The sequence below is a fragment of the Littorina saxatilis genome, linkage group LG6 (assembly GCF_037325665.1).
Source record: "Littorina saxatilis isolate snail1 linkage group LG6, US_GU_Lsax_2.0, whole genome shotgun sequence".
NCBI lineage: Eukaryota > Metazoa > Mollusca > Gastropoda > Littorinimorpha > Littorinidae > Littorina > Littorina saxatilis.
Window position 1 is genome coordinate 11,843,146 of NC_090250.1, and position 18,912 is coordinate 11,862,057.

Genomic DNA, 18,912 nt, shown 5'->3' on the forward strand with positions numbered 1-18,912 from the left:
GACTTGGCCCTTAACAACAATGGCGCCTCGTTTTGGTGCTGGACGGCTATTATGAATACCGGAATTCACGCCCGGACAGTAAGCCTCCCGTAAACCATCACAGATACTGTCAGGCTTTTACACACAGTACAAACACCCTTCCATTTGAACGCTCACCAAACGGGAACATCCTAGGTGCCCTACGTAAAGAGCGAGCAATTTTTAAAGAATTAATTTTGCAGATTGTCTCGAACACTTTTTGGACCCATCCTGAACTCAGGTCAAACATGAGTTACTTCCCTTCGGGTCTCATTCTATCGATGTAAACTGCAGACCTGGGAACCCATACGATTTTGCCATATTTTGTACGCATGATTGTCAAGAATACGCTCAGTACGGTCAGTGGGAAAAAAATACGACGAGAAAAATTCCTAGACTACTTTTCTTCACAAGCCCATCCTGAAGCCGATCCAGTATTTTGGCACATGATTATGTCACTATATTAGCCGCTGTCAAAAAAAAATATAATCGGATCGTGTCAATCAATCAAAACAACCAGGCAAACGAAAGTACGGTATTTGGCGAAATCGGCTCTGAGAATAAACAAGTGAAACAAAGAAGAAAAGTGAAAAAGTTTGAAGAAAAATATCACAGTTCACACACACACCCAATTTCTAACCAACACACACATGTAGTCCAGCCCGGAATAAGCTTTTTTGGGATGATTTACGACTTTTGCGCACATTTTGCGCAGATGAAAATGCAACATGGCGGCTCTCGCTCCTCCAACTATCGCGAGACACACAAAACGAAATCTCATGCGCGCGAGATCCTGATACATCCGGTGTTTTTCTGTACGCTTGTCACGACGACTTGTTGACAAACGAAGATTCGCGAATGAAAGAGAAAAGCGCCGAGTCTTGAGTAGAGAGCTAATAAAGTACCGGTAATTGCTAATCGAACGAAATGAAAATCCGCGGCGACTTCCATTAGGTGAATGCTATTCAAGTTTAGGTAACGTTTTAGCCGCATCTTTTTATAAGCCGCAATGCGATTTTTTTTTTAAAAGTCGCGGCTTGTAGTCCGTCAAATACGGTACAGTTTTTGTCAGTAAAAATTGAAAAAAGCATTTGTGTTAAATGTATAGGTAAACTAATTAACGGTGTGACGGACGCACATGAGGCATGTTTTAATCATGGATGTGCAAACGCTGTGTGGAGTACGCTCATTTTTTTGAAAATACACCAAGTTTGTTTGAGAATACTCAAAGTGCAAAACAGGGGTTCCCAGGTCTGAAACTGGCGATAGCCGTGAATCGATGATTATCAAAATGTTTTTGGACCGTGGTGCGTTTTTGCGCTAGACCTAACTTTTAAAATCTAAATTATAATAAATTGACAGCTTGTTACACAAACATTCTTTAATCATAAAAGAATTCTTTTTTCATCAAGACAAGATCAGTAAAATTCGAAGTTGTGAAAGTTTGAAAAAAGAAAAGCCCGGAAGCAGGGTCACGCAAGGGTCGTAGCAGACGACGGTTTATCAGTGCATATCGCCGTTCCTCTCAACAGATCAAAAGCCATCGCTAGAGTTCTTGTGAACCACAGCCGTTTGTTTCGTGCTTAAAAACGGGAGAGTCGCATTCAAATGACTAACTGACGACTACATTGTGAAAAAGAACAAGTCGCGTAAGGCGAGAATACAACATTTAGTCAAGTAGCTGTCGAACTCACAGAATGAAACTGAACGCAATGCAACGCAGCAAGACCGTATACTCGTAGCATCGTCAGTCCACCGCGCACGGCAAAGGCAGTGAAATTGGCAAGAAGAGCGGGGTAGTACTTGCGCTGAGAAGGATTAGCACGCTTTTCTGTACCTCTCTTCGTTTTACCTTTCTGAGCGTGTTTTTAATCCAAACATATCATATCTATATGTTTTTGGAATCAGGAACCGACAAGGAATAAGATGGTGTTTTTAAATTGATTTGGACAATTTAATTTTGATAATAATTTTTTTATTTTTTATTTTCAGAGCTTGTTTTTAATCCAAATAAAACATATTTATATGTTTTTGGAATCAGAAAATGATAAAGAATAAGATGAACGTAAATTTGGATCGTTTTATAAAAAAAATATATTTTTTACAATTTTCAGATTTTTAATGACCAAAGTCATTAATTAGTTTTTAAGCCACCAAGCTGAAATGCAATACCGAAGTCCGGGCTTTGTCGAACATTACTTGACCAAAATGTCAACCAATTTGGTTGAAAAATGAGGGCGTGACAGTGCCGCCTCAACTTTCACGAAAAGCCGGATATGACGTCATCAAAGACATTTATCAAAAAAATGAAAAAAACCTATGGGGATTTCATACCCAGGAACTCTCATGTCAAATTTCATAAAGATCGGTCCAGTAGTTTAGTCTGAATCGCTCTACACACAGACACACACACACACACACACACACACACACACACGCACATACACCACGACCATCGTCTCCACGACATAGCACCAGTATACTGGCGGTAGGAAGAAAAATGTATTAAAAAAAATTCACAGACACCAGAGACAGGTAAAGGGAGGCAATCGTTTCCACTGCCAGTTTGCTAAATAGGCTGAGTTGTTTCCCATGAACCGTTTTCTACCTGGAAGTGTGTTTCCAACCCCACCCAAAAGTGTGTTGGTGTCTCAAAGAGCAAAACTTTTTGCGAAATCCAATAATATACCATTTTCTTTGAAAATATTTGGATTATGTGTTAAAATTACCCTCGTACATGTTATGTTAATTAGAAACATTTAAGAATCAAATATTTCACAAAAGCAAACCAATTTAATGTAAGTGCATCAGATATTTAATGATATTTTTTGGAAATGTGTCAAAATTGGGTGTGTTGAAAGAACATTTAGTCAAAACTTGACTAAATGTAAAAACTAGATCACACGGGTTCACGATGGCTCAGGGGTAAGATAAACCACGCAAAAATAAATTCTTTGAACATTGTTCGCTCTTTACGGAGGGCACCTAGGATGTTCTCAATCGGTGAGTGTTTAAATGAAAGGGTGTTTGTACTGTGTGTAAAAGCCTGACCGTATCTGTGATGGTTTACTGGAGGCTTACTGTGCCTTTAAGGTATGTATGTTACATTTACACCAAAACACATACAATAAGTATCATGGAATCTCCCCTGAGTTATTTCTCCCATTAAAATTCAGCAGTCATGTAGTCTTGTGTTTGGTACTACTGTTACCACAAACATGGCAAGTCAGATGACTATAATCAGTGCCTGCCAGGATGTTTAGTGGCCGTATGTTACTTTACACCAAAAATCACTTTACATGTGTAAACTTCACCCCATGCTTAATCTCTTCGGAGCCTGGTGAGTATTTTAGGTTTAAGGAGTACCCATATTCTTTTTTAAGACTAATGAGGCAGCATCATGCTAACAAAATAAAAACAGCTTCACTGCATAAATCTGTACAATCTAATTAAAACAAAAGTTCACTCCACCACAAGCCGTTATAATTCTCTGGTTAGTTTCAGTTCAAACACATCTGTGGAAGTCCCTTGTAAGCAGGGATGACATTGATTACTGTGAAATATGAATCCAGAAAGAAATGTGGCCTTTTTAAAAACAACTGCTCCAGTCAGTATGTTACTTTACACCAAAGTACAGTTTTTCACTTCTTACTGACCAAACATACTGCCATACTACAGCATATGCACATAGGAACAAAAAGACTTTAGCTCTGAATTGTTATAAAGAACATTTATTTTAAAAAGACGACTATGTGACCCAAAAATCACCGGCAAACCTGTTTGTTAGTTATTTTACACCATAAAAAGCACATAAACGAGCTCAGAGGTAGAATACAATCATCTAGATTGCTCCACAATGTCTTAATCTCAAGAAACACTGCCTCCACACTTTTAAAATTGTCGAAGGTGTAATTATGATGCATGACATGGCAGACTTGTAAATTAAAGTGCTAGGTGTATGTTAATTTACACCAATAACGTTTAGTCTCATCAATGCCTGTATAAATGATAAGGTACAAAATCACAAAAACATGAGCTCATATCATTTTTAGAGCCACAATTCAGAATTGAAAGAAAAACAAGAAGCTCAGAAGGTGGCACAAACTTGTGCAGGTGGCACAAACTTGTGCATTTGTCCTTTTTGACTCACATGCGAAGCAAAAGTGAGTCTATGTACTCACCCGAGTCGTCCGTCCGTCCGTCCGTCCCCCCCGTCCGGCCGTCCGGAAAACTTTAACGTTGATATTTCTTGGACACTATTCAGTCTATCAGTACCAAATTTGGCAAGATGGTGTATGATGACAAGGCCCAAAAAAACATACATAGCATCTTGACCTTGCTTCAAGGTCAAGGTCGCAGGGGCCATAAATGTTGTCTAAAAAACCAGCTATTTTTCACATTTTTCCCATTTTCTCTGAAGTTTTTGAGATTTAATACCTCACCTATATATGATATATAGGGCAAAGTAAGCCCCATCTTTTGATACCAGTTTGGTTTACCTTGCTTCAAGGTCAAGGTCACAGGAGCTCTTCAAAGTTGGATTGTATACATATTTTGAAGTGACCTTGACCCTGAACTATGGAAGATAACTGTTTCAAACTTAAACATTATGTGGGGCACATGTTATGCTTTCATCATGAGACACATTTGGTCACATATGGTCAAGGTCAAGGTCACTTTGACCCTTATGAAATGTGACCAAAATAAGGTAGTGTACCATTTCTTGGACACTATTCAGTCTATCAGTACCAAATTTGGCAAGATGGTGTATGATGACAAGGCCCCAAAAAACATACATAGCATCTTGACCTTGCGTCAAGGTCAAGGTCGCAGGGGCCATAAATGTTGTCTAAAAAACAGCTATTTTTCACATTTTCTCTGAAGTTTTTGAGATTTAATACCTCACCTATATATGATATATAGGGCAAAGTAAGCCCCATCTTTTGATACCAGTTTGGTTTACCTTGCTTCAAGGTCAAGGTCACAGGAGCTCTTCAAATTTGGATTGTATACATATTTTGAAGTGACCTTGACCCTGTTTCAAACTTAAAAATTATGTGGGGCACATGTTATGCTTTCATCATGAGACACATTTGTCACATATGATCAAGGTCAAGGTCACTTTGACCCTTATGAAATGTGACCAAAATAAGGTAGTGAACCACTAAAAAGTGACCATATCATGGTAGAAAGAGCCAATAAGCACCATTGTACTTCCTATGTCTTGAATTAACAGCTTTGTGTTGCATGACCTTGGATGACCTTGACCTTGGGTCAAGGTCACATGTATTTTGGTAGGAAAAATGTGTAAAGCAGTTCTTAGTGTATGATGTCATTGCTAGGTTTAGCTGAAGGTCAAGGTCATGTAAAGGTCAAGGTCAAGCATGTGAGTCGTATGGGCTTTGCCCTTCTTGTTTAGAAGTAGTATGGCCAGATGTACGTTATTTTACACCAAATATGTGCCTAACCTCAAAGCATACTAAATCAGTCTTTTGTGTAAGATATGGACAAAGGGAATGTTATCAGGAGTGATTTTCAGTAGTTGTAAGAAGTAACTATCATGAAATAAGTAATGGAGACATAACTTGTACAACTAAGCTGTACGTTACTTTACACCAAAGCCATTTCTAACTATTATGTTCAAGTGGAAGATATCAAATTAAAATACATGGTGAACTGAAAACAACTGTATATGATCACCTAGACTAGAAATATGGCCAAACAACCCAGAATCCTGTACAATCTGATGCATTTGTGTTGTTTCCGACCCAGTGTGGTCAGATGGTATGTTATTTTACACCAAGAAACTTCTGATCGTTGCATGAACGACTACTGCGAGATGTTGGCCTGCCTCTGCCTCTGCCTCTGGTACAGGCGAAGAAAGGTTGCTGCCTTAATCAAATGTTCAACTTGTAATTCTTCTTCCTGTCACCAGTGAAACTTCTCTGGTACTGCACCAACAGCTGCTTCTCTTGTTCACAAAATGATGAAGTAGTATTTAGAGCTTCATGCATTTGTAGGGTCTGGTTGTATTTGGACTTGGAGGCAGTAGCATTTCTAAACATTCGTCATCCAACCACTTTCTTCTTGGTCGCAGCTTGACTCTCAGCTTGTAGCTATTGGTCGCTCCATAATACAGAAAAGAATATTGATCCAGTTGTGGAAATACTTGGACCACATATCTCTTCGCTGCTGCCTTTGCTGATCATGCAGCATCATCATCTTCAAAGACAATTTAAAAATTGTTATAACTCATGAAGAACAGCTTTGGTGAAAACATTGAAATCCCCCTCTATTACAAGTAATGTGTGTCAAAATACCCATAATAATTCACCACATGTAAAGCTGAATGTGAATACCAAGGCTAATACACTACAGCACAGCCATTATGTCATCTCTTTCACAAAACCTAGTTCGCAATTGCAAATCAATGTTCAGACATACTGCCAAACAACTTTCCTTCCATTGTAACAATATGTCTTTTTATAAACTAAAAATACCTCTCTCCCCACAGAAAACAGTCGAAACCACAAAACAAATACAAAATCTCAACTTTAAAAAATCATCTGCGTCTGACTCCGCACTCATCTAGATACCCCTCCAGATCAAAACACTTTTTTAAACTCCAGTTGACATGGTTCTTGCACAAATCCAGCCATTAAAAAAGTGTATGCACATTCCACATGGTTAAAATAAAAATAACAAGAAATTCCTATGAGGTAGGAAAAACACCCCCGTCAAAGGGAAATAACCTTCTCAGTTGGTGGCAGTGACTGAGTGAGAATGGTTATTTCCCTTTGACCATGAAGATGTCCCTGTATAAGTCCTTGTATAATTTTAATCCACCAATAACTCCCTAACCGTGTGTTTGACTGGTCCCAATTTTTGTAAGGACCGTCTCAGGAATGTATAGAACCTGTTCACCAAGTTTGGTGACGATCGGTCCGTTCATTCTTGAGATCTATATGCGAACACAAACACACAAACAAACACACAAACACCAGGGTTCGTACAGAGTCCTTGAACCCTGGAAAACTCCTTGAAAATTGGAAAACCTTTTCCAGGCCTTGAAAAGTGCTTGAAAATAGAGTTTTGTTAAATAGTCATTGAAAAGTACTTGATTTTTCCAAATTGTTGCCAATACATTTCGTCAGCAGCTTGTCTTGTTTAAAAAAAAAAAAATGCAACCCCCTTTTTTTTCGTCAAATACAGTACACACATTTTGGGAGAATAAAAGATCGAGTGAAAACAAAAGCAGACGAACTATTACTAGTCACCTGTAGTTGCTTCCCTTCCTGAAGGTAAGCTTGGTGCTTTGCATTAATTTGGGGAAAATCATGTCCTTGAAAAGCATTTATTTGGTCCTGGAAATGTCCTTGAAAACTCCTTGAATTGTATCAGCTCTGCCCTGCAGGAACCCTGAAACACCCAAACAAACACATCGAGCGAAACCTATACACACCCCTATACCGGGGGTGTAAAAAGTTAATCCTAAAATTTATATTTGTAAACTTGTCTTTATGTATACAGTGTAGTAAAAAAGTTAAAAAAAAGAAATTCCTAAAATTTTATATTTTCACTTGTCCACTTTTTAATTATCACATTTGGAAACAATCTTTTTGTTTTGTTGGTCCTATGAAAACAAACATATACCTGAAAATAAATAACACTAAGAATATTTGCAGTCGCCAGCAAGATCTGATATATAAATAAAGACCTATCAGAAGCACCACTAACACCTACACTAACTCACAATCCCCCCCCCCCCCCCCCCCCCCCCCCCCCCAAAAAAAAAAATCCCGACTGCAACAGCCAGGAAGACAAGTTATGGAAGGCAAGCAAAATCCACATCCTAAAACGTGTAGTCTCCATGAATTCGGTGGGGGAAAGTGGAACATTCCGTGTAGCGCGTATGTACACTTTACACATCCAGTCAGAGCCAGCGTTTTGTGTAAACAAACGTACGGGATGTGACCAACTAAACCACAGGTGTTCGGCGTTTTTAATTTCAGCAAAGTTGGTAACACTGGCCTTCAACATATATCACGCAAATCTTACATCAAAAAAGTTAAGAAAACACTCGATTCGACAAAGACAGAAACGTACGCTACTTTACACTACATCGATATGGTAAACTAACGTACAGCGGGTGAAAGTGACAAAGCTCGGAGATATGAACCCAAAATGCTTAATTATGGATGAAAGGAGTCAATTTTGAAAGCTTAGTGACAAAATATTCTGCAAACCGTACATTTTTCACCACCAAAACTGAAAAGAGAGGAATTTTGAACTGTACGTTACAGCTGACACGAAAGCCTTGTAGTAAAGTAACGTGCAATGAATCAAATCGCCAGATCGGGATGGAACGCGTGGTTTTCTTTACTCCCTGATAATGTTAACCATGCTACTTCCTATAAAATGCTTTTTCATTAAGAATCTATCGTCCTAAGCAAGAAGTGCAGAATAAATCCTGAGTACGTTACATTTACAACAAATCTGAAACCATATTCAACCTAGCGAACATTCAAAAGCCTGACTGCCTCCGATTTTCGACTGAATCATTCAGGTACGAATACTTTTTCCTTTCAAACATTGTTTTTATCATGTTTCATAAGAAATCACTCGATTTATAGCAGTTTCATTCTCAAAAGTATGTACGTTACTATTTGGATGACGACCATGCACACTTACCCGTAGGGCTGGGCTCGTCCATCTCGCACGTTGGTGTGAAAGTCCTGTTGTCATTGATAGATCATATTCAAATGACCAAGGGAGACTAGTTAGGTCACGCTCGTCACAACATCTCAGCAAAACGAGAGCGTTTTATTTTGGTTAAAAGTAATTTTTCTTTACACAAAATCAATAAATCGTGTCGATTTTCACGAATCACAGACAAAGCATGCATTGCAAGCAATTTTTTTAATATTTTTTTAGACTTAGTAGACTTTGTGAACCTCGAAATCGATCTTTGGCGGCCATCTTACATTTACCGCGGACTGTACGACCGTTAGACTGACCGATACCGAATTGACACAAGGATAATAACGTACATCTCGCATCACTTTTCCAAGCGAAATGAATGAAGTTGGCAGCTCCGTCGAGCTCATTTTTGGTCTCATTAAACACTGCATTCATTTCCTGTCTGGTTTGTATGAAGGATTTACCTGTCGCTCAGGTGTTCGGAGTACAGTTCTTACAAAACTGAAAGCACCCAAAATCGCGTAACGCTTTTCTCTCCAGAATGACTAGGTAAGGTTGGAATCACAAGTCTGTTATTCATTGCTTACGGCATAAATTTGCCACCATGTTATACCAAAACGTTCGTCCATTCATCCTCTTCCATCCAACACAAACATGTTCTTTGCAAAAAAAGTTTATTAGAAGCAGGAGCCTGCCAAATAATTCAAGCGGGCTCTTTCCTTCTTTCGACGCCATGACAGATTCTTGGCCATATAGCAATTAACTTCAGTTTGGTACCTAGACATTGAAGTACTGACCCTGGTAACAGGGGGAGGTAACCACAACAACAAAACTCAATGCCCTAAGGCAAGGTGCGTGGTAGTTACCTCCCCTATCGGTCTTCTGCGCATGCGCGGGAAGTGACCGGTGCAAATCATTCCATCACTACAGCACGTTGTCTCCAGACGTGTACAGAGTACTACAGGCTTTTTCTAAGCTACCGGTATACCGGCCTTTGTAAGGAAGGCCATTGACCCTGACGTTGTTCACCTTTGGATTACACTAGCTCCCGTTTTGGGTGAGGGCTTTCCTTTTTCTATTTCTAGAATTTCTTGTTGCTTGTTCGCTTTGCCAACTTGCGAAAATTTTCGTTGTTGTTTTTAATCCACTTTACAACATGGCGGATAAAGATAAGAAGAGCTCTGCCAAGCAGGTAACAGCTCCAGCTACTCCGCCAGGCAAAAAAGCGAAAAGCAAACCTAAGGTTAAAAGCACACCTCAGAGTGATAAACCTTCTATCGTCAGCATATTTAACCCAGCAACTAAAGAGTCAGTGAGAGTTTCTATCGACTCTACCGCTGCCACTAGTGTGGCGAGTTCTGTTTATGCTACACCCTTGTCTCCAGCCAAGCAAAGCTTAAGCCGTGATGAATTGTTTTCTATGTTTTCTACATTCAAGACGGAAGTGTAAGACTTGCTCGCTTTTGAGCGCGTTACAGCTTGCTCTGCCTCCCGGAGTGGGTGACTCTCGCTCCCTTTCTCGGCTGCAACTGTCTGCTACTGTCACGTCAGCCGACGTGCTCGCAGATGTTTCAGGTTTGTCGGTTTCCACTCAGCACCGACGTGTACAACGCTGCGGTGTTTTTGCGGGTTCACCGGTGTACAGCGCTTCGGCGTTCGCCGGCGACTCTCGCCAGCCTACGGCCCCTGGTCCCGCTTTGGCGGTCCTCAGCGGACGTCAGGTTACTGCCCCCCCTTCGCATTTTGCTGTGATGGCACTTGCAGGGGGGAGCGGTGAAGCGCGTCAGTCTGCTACCTCCGGTTCTGCTTCGGCAGTTCCGGTCTACGGTAGACAGACTTCTGCGCACAACGCTGTTGTGTTTGCGGTCGATGTTGTAGACGGTCATCGGTCTGCTACCGCCGGTTCCGCTTCGGCGGTTCCGGCTTCTGGTAGACAGACAACAACAACTTCCGCTCTCAACCCTGTTGTGTTTGCGGTTGATGCTGTAGACGGTCACCAGTCTTTATTTTTCTTTATTTGGTGTTTAACGTCGTTTTCAACCACGAAGGTTATTTCGCGACGGGGAAAGGGGGGAGATGGGATAGAGCCACTTGTCAATTGTTTCTTGTTCACAAAAGCACTAATCAAAAATTTGCTCCAGGGGCTTGCAACGTAGTACAATGTATTACCTTACTGGGAGAATGCAAGTTTCCAGTACAAAGGACTTAACATTTCTTACATACTGCTTGACTAAAATCTTTACAAACATTGACTATATTCTATACAAGAAACACTTAACAAGGGTAAAAGGAGAAACAGAATCCGTTGTCGCTTCTTACGACATGCTGGGGAGCATCGGGTAAATTCTTCCCCCTAACCCGCGGGGGGTACCGCTGGTTCCACTTTGGCAGCGCTGGCTTCCGGTAGACAGACAGCAGCAGCTTCCGCTCACAACGCTGTTGTGTTTGCGGTTGATGCTGTAGATGGTCACCGATCTGCTACTGCTGGTTCCGCTTCTGCGGTCCCGGCTTCCGGTAGCCATACTACAGCGCCTTCCGCGTACAGCGCTTCGGCGCTCGTGATTGGCGTTTACCAGCCTATGGCTCACTTTTCCGCTTCGGCGGTTCAGGGTACCGGCTTTCAGGCTTCGGCACCTTCCGCTTATGGCGTTTCCGCTTTTCAGCGGCCGGGAGAAGGTTCGTCTGATGGACGATTTCCGACTTCCGTTTTTTCAGGGCAATCATTTCCGGTTTCGGCCAATGAAGCTGCTGCGGTGTGGGATACCGGTTCACTTCCGGCGAACGATCCCATGGACGCTCAGGAAGCCGATGACGTAGAGGATGCTGCCTCTTGGTCAAAGAATGATCCTAATTTCCGTATACCAGCCAAGCTTCAGTCCACTTTGGACTTGGCGGCTGAAGTCACGTCCCGTTATTTTGGGGAAGGAGTTTCGGTGGCTTCCAAGTTTGCGGCACCACCCCCTTCCGCTGTTGACTTTTCTCCAGTGCAGGAGAATTCTACGAAATTCCAGTTTCTAGAATCACCTTCGGTCGCTTTCGAGATAGCACGCGTGTTGAGTGGCAATGCTTCGCTCCCTCCCTTGCCTTTGCTCACTGCTCATGACAAAGCTCCCGCTTTGGCTCAGCCTTGGCTGTCTTCTTCGCAGCATGTCACTTCCCTCCCTTTTGGGATTCAGCGCAAATCACGCTTGCCCTCCAGGCCGAGGAATCTCATTAATACCTTCGCTTTGCCTAGAGCTCCTCTTCCGGTTACACCGGAACTGGCCAATCTGCGGCAAGACGGCTATAGCAAAGAGAAGACTTCGGTCTGCACTGAACGGAGTCTCTTAGCTGTGGAAGAGTGCGGCTGTTTCTCGCTTGAGTTGGCCTCCCTTTCCGAGACGTTGATTCGTTCTTTGTCTCGGTCAATTACCTCCTCTCTTGACCCGTTTGAGTTAAGGGCCGACGCGGTGGAGAAGGATACTGCTATTCTCTTCGCCGCCTTGGCAAAAGTCACGGCCGAGCAGATGGCCACTTCTGCCAGATTGTATTCTCAGTCAGTTTTCTGGCACCGCGAATCGCTTTTGGCCGGTTCTAGGCTTAAAGAAAAGTCCACCATCGAGTCTGCGTGTTTCTCCCTTCGCGGAGGGCTCCCTTCACAGTCTTTGGACGCCCTTCAGAAGCAATCGCAGGAGGCGAAGGACCTTCAATTTGTGAAGCTGTCCGAGTTGGCGTTCAAGAAACACCATACCAAACGTAGCGGCTCCCTCCGCTTCGGCGGTCAATACCGTACAGAAGTCTAATCAGGCTTCTACAGTTCTAGGGGTCAGTCAAGGTCTCGCACCTATCAAAAGAGGCCGTCTTTCGGCAAGCGGCGCCCCCGACCCAAGCACCTCCGCGGCCCCCACCCTTTCGGTGGCGGGCGGCCTCTCCAGGGCTCTACCAGCTTGGTTGTCTAAACCACTGGATCGCGGGGGTAGTTCGGTCGGGGTTCCGACTTATCTGGCAGAGAGACAAGGCCCCATTGACCAGAAGACCGTCCACTTTCAGATTTCCGGCCAATCCAGAGGCCCGCTCTGCGATTCAGGCAGAGATTCTTCTTCTACTGCAGAAAGAGGCAGTAGGAGAGGTGATAGACCACACCTCCCCGGGGTTTTACAGGAGTCTGCACTGGAGAAAAGTCATCAACAGCGGAAGGGGGTGGTGCCGCAAACTTGGAAGCCACCGAAACTCCTTCCACAAAATAACGGGACGTGATTTCAGCCGCCAAGTCCAAAGTGGACTGAAGCTTGGCTATAAACGGAAATTAGGATCATTCTTTGACCAAGAGGCAGCATCCTCTACGTCATCGGCTTCCTGAGCGTCCATGGGATCGATAGCATTAAATGACACAGTTCGTTTGAATGGCTATTTATCTTGCGTAAACCACACACCAGATTTCGTGGTTTATTTTGCCCCTGAACCATCGTGAACCCGTGTGATCCACTTTCCTTTTTTTCACAATTTAGTCGTCAGTTTCTGATTTCAATGCGACTCGCTGTATCTGCAATAGCACATTATTGTGTACCTCTGAACCTAAAATGCAACAAACGACTGCGAGTCACATGTACTTATCGGCGGCGGTTGGCTTCTTGTGTGACCTGCTTCCGGGTTCCCTTTTTTCAAACTTTCAAAACTTTGAATTGTACTGATCTTCTCTTGATGAAAAAATAACTCTTTTATGATTTGAGAATGTTTGTGTAACAAGCTGTCAATTTATTATTTAGATTTTAAAAGTTAGTTCTAGCGCCAAAACGAGGCGTCCGATTTGTCTCATTGTAAATTCGTTCTGACTGCACTAAATAATTCTTTGAAAAATGCTCGCTCTTTATGGAGGGCACCTAGGATGTTCTCAAGCGGTGAGTGTTTAAACGAAAGAGTGTTTGTTCTGGGTGTAAAAGACTAACACTGGTAACAGTGTCTGTGACCAGAAACTGATGGTTTACGTGAAGCTGAGTGTGCTTTTTAAATGAAAATATTCTTATGAAATACAACTTTTTGTCTTTGCAGAAAATTGCTGACTTTGGACTTGCTACGCAGTTGTCAGAACCAGAGGAAAAGCACTTTACTATGTGTGGTACTCCGAACTACATTTCTCCGTAAGTTGAAATCTAAATGTTCGCTGTGATGAGCATTTAAAAAAGGTGACCACAGAATTTTTCACTACAACAATGACCACGGTTTTGAATATCATTTCCTAAAATGGTGCGCTACAACACAAGCCAAATTTTATCTCCCACAATTCCGAGGGGAATGGGTCACGTGAGATAGAACGCGGGAATACAGCAGTCCCTCTCATGAACGGACACCCTTGGGCCATAGCAAAACTGTCCGTACATTGCAGGTGTCCGGTCACGGGAGGGGTGACCACACCACCCCCTCCGCCATACATTCACACAGAGACACACAAACAACAGGATTGAGTCTATGCTAATCACTTCTTGTGGCTACTAAACAATAACAATAAACTCCTAATACTTCTTTAAACGTTCTGTAAAAATGATTTGTATGAAAAGTGTTGAAAAGAAGAGATAAAATAAATCCTCAAGGCAGTGAACACACTCACCATGCACTGACATACGAAAGCAGCCACACAAACACAGCACAGATGTGCAGATGCTTTGAAAGAATAAGCTTGAAAACCAGTTTGAAGAAATAGCAGCAGATAGAGCTGCATGTCATAGTCATGTAATTTATTTTCTTCTTGTCTGGCTTTATTGACTGCATGCCGATCATGTGGCATGGCAGTGACTTTTCACTCTTCAGTCGGAAATACACAGTACATAACACAGCTCCCACTCTCCCTCACTAATGCCTACCCCAAGCCGTGACAACTGATGCTTGGAAATTGTGTGGAAGAGTACACCTCTCTATTTCTCTCCAATGCTCTTCCTGCTGACATGTAGTGACACCGGACACCCCACAGAGTTTAGCCAGCTACCCCTCCACCCTCCCTCTCTCTCACTCCCTCCAGCCATGTACTGTTTGGGGCTGTGGCCAGAGAGGCCAGCTGCACTGTTCACTCAGAGCAAAACCAGTTGACTGTGTCGTAACTTTTGACAAAGCAAGACAACTGAAGGGTTCACAGATTAGGCAACCGACTCACTGGTCAAGGCTGAGGGGAAACAAGAGTATCTTGTCAATGAAAGAGGTTACACACAGACACACGATGCTGAGAACTGTGGCCGTTTTTCACTCTTTCGCTCAGGAGCTTCATCGACTGTACATGTGGTTTCTGTTGTTTACGTCCAACAGACAAGAATAAAGAGCACAGTGCAGTTTCATGTTGGCATCTTCGCATGTACTTCACTCCTGACCAAAACTACCCCCCCCTCTCCTGATGGGTACACGTGCACTCAAGTTATCAGTGACTGTCATCACGCCATTGCGGCTGTGATCTTTGTACCAAGCGCCGGACTGCTCTGTTATCGACTTTGTTGTGGTGAACATTTGACGATGGTCTGTCCGTACATTGGAGGTATGACCTGCTGTTAGGACCGAAAATGGGTGTCCGCGTCCACGTTTTGCAGGTGTCCGTTTAAGGGGGGGCAAATATAGAAGGAAAACACTCCGTGCCGAGCAAATGTGTCCGTACATGTCAGGTGTCCGCTCACGCCGGGGGCCGTACATTGCAGGGACTGCTGTACGAATGGTTTTCGTCCTGTGAAGATGTGTTGGTGCACTGTCTATCTTTTGCTTTGCTTTCATTTTTCTCTAACCTTTCTCTGTACAAGTTTTAGTTGTAGGTTAGTTGAAGTGTATTGACTATTTTGATTGTTTATCATTGTGTCAACTTGCAAGGTAAGGAAACAGTTTGGAGTTTTCGGTGTTTGTTGGTTTTTGAACCGGGAACGCGTCGTTTCGCGTATGAATTTTATTCGTCGAGGCTAACACATGAAAATGTTACTGGCGTCAGTCGGCTCGTTAATTGTTTTTGTACGTGTGACCTACTATATTTGGGTCAGTCGGGATCGTTACTTGTTTTTGCACGTTACACTTGTTTTGGTAGGATGACCTATTATATTTGGCTACGGAAATGTAGTACACGTTTTGCTGACGAAGTCAGTCACGATTTGCTGACGAAGTCAGTCACGATTTGCTGACGAAGTCAGTCACGATTTGCTGAAGCAGCCTCTTTGTTTTTTCAGCAGCTGTCTCGATTACAGCAATTACTATCGCCTGAGGCGAACTATGGGCCACAGAAGGTCCGCTGTGCTAAGGCTGGGCACTACTCCATTGAAGATTTGAAAATCTTTGGAGTTGATTTTGAATTGTTTTGATACTGTAACGGGTGCGCTTGGTCGTCCGCAGGAATCAATATCACTTTTTCGTGTGGTTTTCGTTCGGTAATATGGCGGACTCGGGAGGTGGTGAATGTGCTGCTGGCGGGAAGAAAACCGGCAAGAAACCGGCGAAGGCACAACCTTCTGAAGTGATACCGTCAGAAAAGGCGGGAGTTGATAATTCTCTTTCGATAGAGAAGAGCTCGTCTGGCCCACGTGATTGTGAAGTTACTCTGAAAATGGACAAAATTTTGGAGACAATGACTGCCTTGTCTGGCAGACTATCTGATTTGGAGAAAGTTGGTAAGCCTAATGCGACGCCTGTTGCTTCAACATCGCGTGGAACTAAGTCGCATGGAACCGAAAGCAGTTCAGCGCAAGAGTCGCAAGCGGATGGAGAAGACGGGGCTTCGGTTAGATTTGCTCATGAGCAGTTCGAAAATGAGTTTGATTCGGCTGAAGACACGGATGTTGCTTCGGACAATGATTTTGACGCAGGCATAGTAGTGGATACAGTTGGCGAGGGGATTCATCCATCTCTGGCAGATCGTTTTGAGGGAGGACTTCTTCTTCCATCAGATCGGGCACGTGTGCGAGACACTCTTCAGAACTATCCGCGGCCCATAAATGTCATCACACGAAGTGACCCCAGTTTCGGGTCATGTTCGTTTCATAAAAACGTAATGTTTAGGTTATCTCGGATGTTTTTGAAGCTAGAGCTTTGAATCTTTGCACACTTCAAGGGTTTCTAATCTCCCGACTTGACCTAAGTTTGATTGACCCTCGTCAAGTTTTCGGGTCACAGGGGGTCATGTTCGATTCATAATGACCTAACGTTGATGTTATTTCAGGCATTTTTGAAGCTAGAGCTTTGAAACTTTGAACACTTCAAGGGTTTGATAATCTGCCAACATTACCTTTGTTTGGTTTACCCCCTCACATTTTGGGGTCACAGCGGGGTCATGTTCGTAAAAACTTTACATTGATATTTTCTCAGTTGTTTTTGAGGTCATCAAGCTATGATGTCATTGTCTGATTTGGTCACAGTGTCAGAAATGAGGTCACACAAGTGCCCCCGGACCCCACTGGTAAGGCTAGGCGCTTTGCGCCGTCGACTTGACGCTTCGCGTCTTCAGTGATAAATTTTCAGCCTTTTTTACAATTTTCAATTTCCATGCCTGATAATCAAAATCTGCTTAGTAATCCCCTAGAGCATACCCAGAAAGATCAAATATAACAATAATTAGAAGTGTGACAATCATATCTGCTGAAATATTTTCCCCCTGTACTCCAGTTTTGTCTGTTTTTGACTGTTTTTGTCGCATAAAACAAAAACCAACAACCCAAAATACAAAAAGTGACTATTCTTTGTCATTGTTTATTCATTACTTTCATAAAATAACATTCAAACAAAATAAAACATTCAAATTAAAAACAAGTCGCGTAAGGCGAAAATACAATATTTAGTCAAGTAGCTGTCGAACTCACAGAATGAAACTGAACGCAATGCAACGCAGCAAGACCGTATACTCGTGGTCCACCGCTCACGGCATAGGCAGTGAAATTGACAAGAAGAGCGGGGTAGTGGTTACGCTATGCTGCATAGCACGCTTTTCTGTACCTCTCTTCGTTTTAACTTTCTGAGCGTGTTTTTAATCCAAACATATCATATCTATATATTTTTGGAATCAGGAACCGACAAGGAATAAGATGAAAGTGTTTTTAAATTGATTTCGAAAAAAAAATTTTGATAATAATTTTTATATATTTAATTTTCAGAGCTTGTTTTTAATCCGAATATAACATATTTATATGTTTTTGGAATCAGCAAATGATGGAGAATAAGATAAACGTAAATTTGGATCGTTTTATAAATTTTTATTTTTTTTTACAATTTTCAGATTTTTAATGACCAAAGTCATTAATTAATTTTTAAGCCACCAAGCTGAAATGCAATACCGAACCCCGGGCTTCGTCGAAGAGTACTTGACCAAAATTTCAACCAATTTGGTTGAAAAATGAGGGCGTGACAGTGCCGCCTCAACTTTCACGAAAAGCCGGATATGACGTCATCAAAGACATTTATCAAAAAAATGAAAAAAACGTTCGGGGATTTCATACCCAGGAACTCTCATGTCAAATTTCATAAAGATCGGTCCAGTAGTTTAGTCTGAATCGCTCTACACACACACACACACACACACACACACACACACACACACACACACGCACATACACCACGACCCTCGTTTCGATTCCCCCTCGATGTTAAAATATTTAGTCAAAACTTGACTAAATATAAAAAACATAGTGCGGTCTCTCCTCGGTCAGTCCATGTGGCCAATCACCTCTCTTTCCTGTCCTCTTCGGGCGCGTCAGCGTCGTCCCTCAGAGTTCGGAGGTCTGCTATTTCCTCGACCTTGAAACAGATATGTCGGTCTATAGATGGCGTGGCGTGGCGTCATCTCGGGCGCCACCCTTAAAGAGGTCAGGACGCGCACTCCTGTCCCTAAATGGGATCTCTTCTTGGTTCTAGAATATTTGCGTTCAGAGGATTTCGAACCTCTTCAGGCTACAAGCCTCCTCAATCTAACACACAAGACTCTGTTTCTCCTGTTGTTGGCAACAGCGCGCAGAGGAAGTGAAATGCATGCCCTTTCTGGATGCCCAGGGGACATTACACATGAGTCTGACGGCTCAGTCTCCCTCCGCTTTCGTCCGGATTTTCTAGCGAAAAACCAAAAGCCGGGTCAGCCTTCTCCGCTGGTTGATATCAAGCCTCTCAGTCGCATCTTAGCGCCAGGTGAACCTGATCTAGTTAATTGCCGGGTCCGAGCCCTTGACTTCTACCTACGGGGGGGGGGGGGGGGGGCAGCCTGTCCTTCCTCTCGAT

At 42.8% G+C, this 18,912-nt stretch overlaps 1 protein-coding gene across 1 annotated transcript in view; it reads left to right on the forward strand.

Annotated features, from left to right (window-relative positions):
• Positions 1–18,912, forward strand: part of LOC138968507 (serine/threonine-protein kinase PLK4-like) — a 106,801-nt gene that overhangs the window by 13,185 nt on the left and 74,704 nt on the right. The window contains exon 5 of the mRNA XM_070341076.1: positions 13,747–13,835. Coding sequence (XP_070197177.1) covers positions 13,747–13,835 — 89 coding nt within the window. The remainder of the gene's footprint in view (positions 1–13,746; positions 13,836–18,912) is intronic.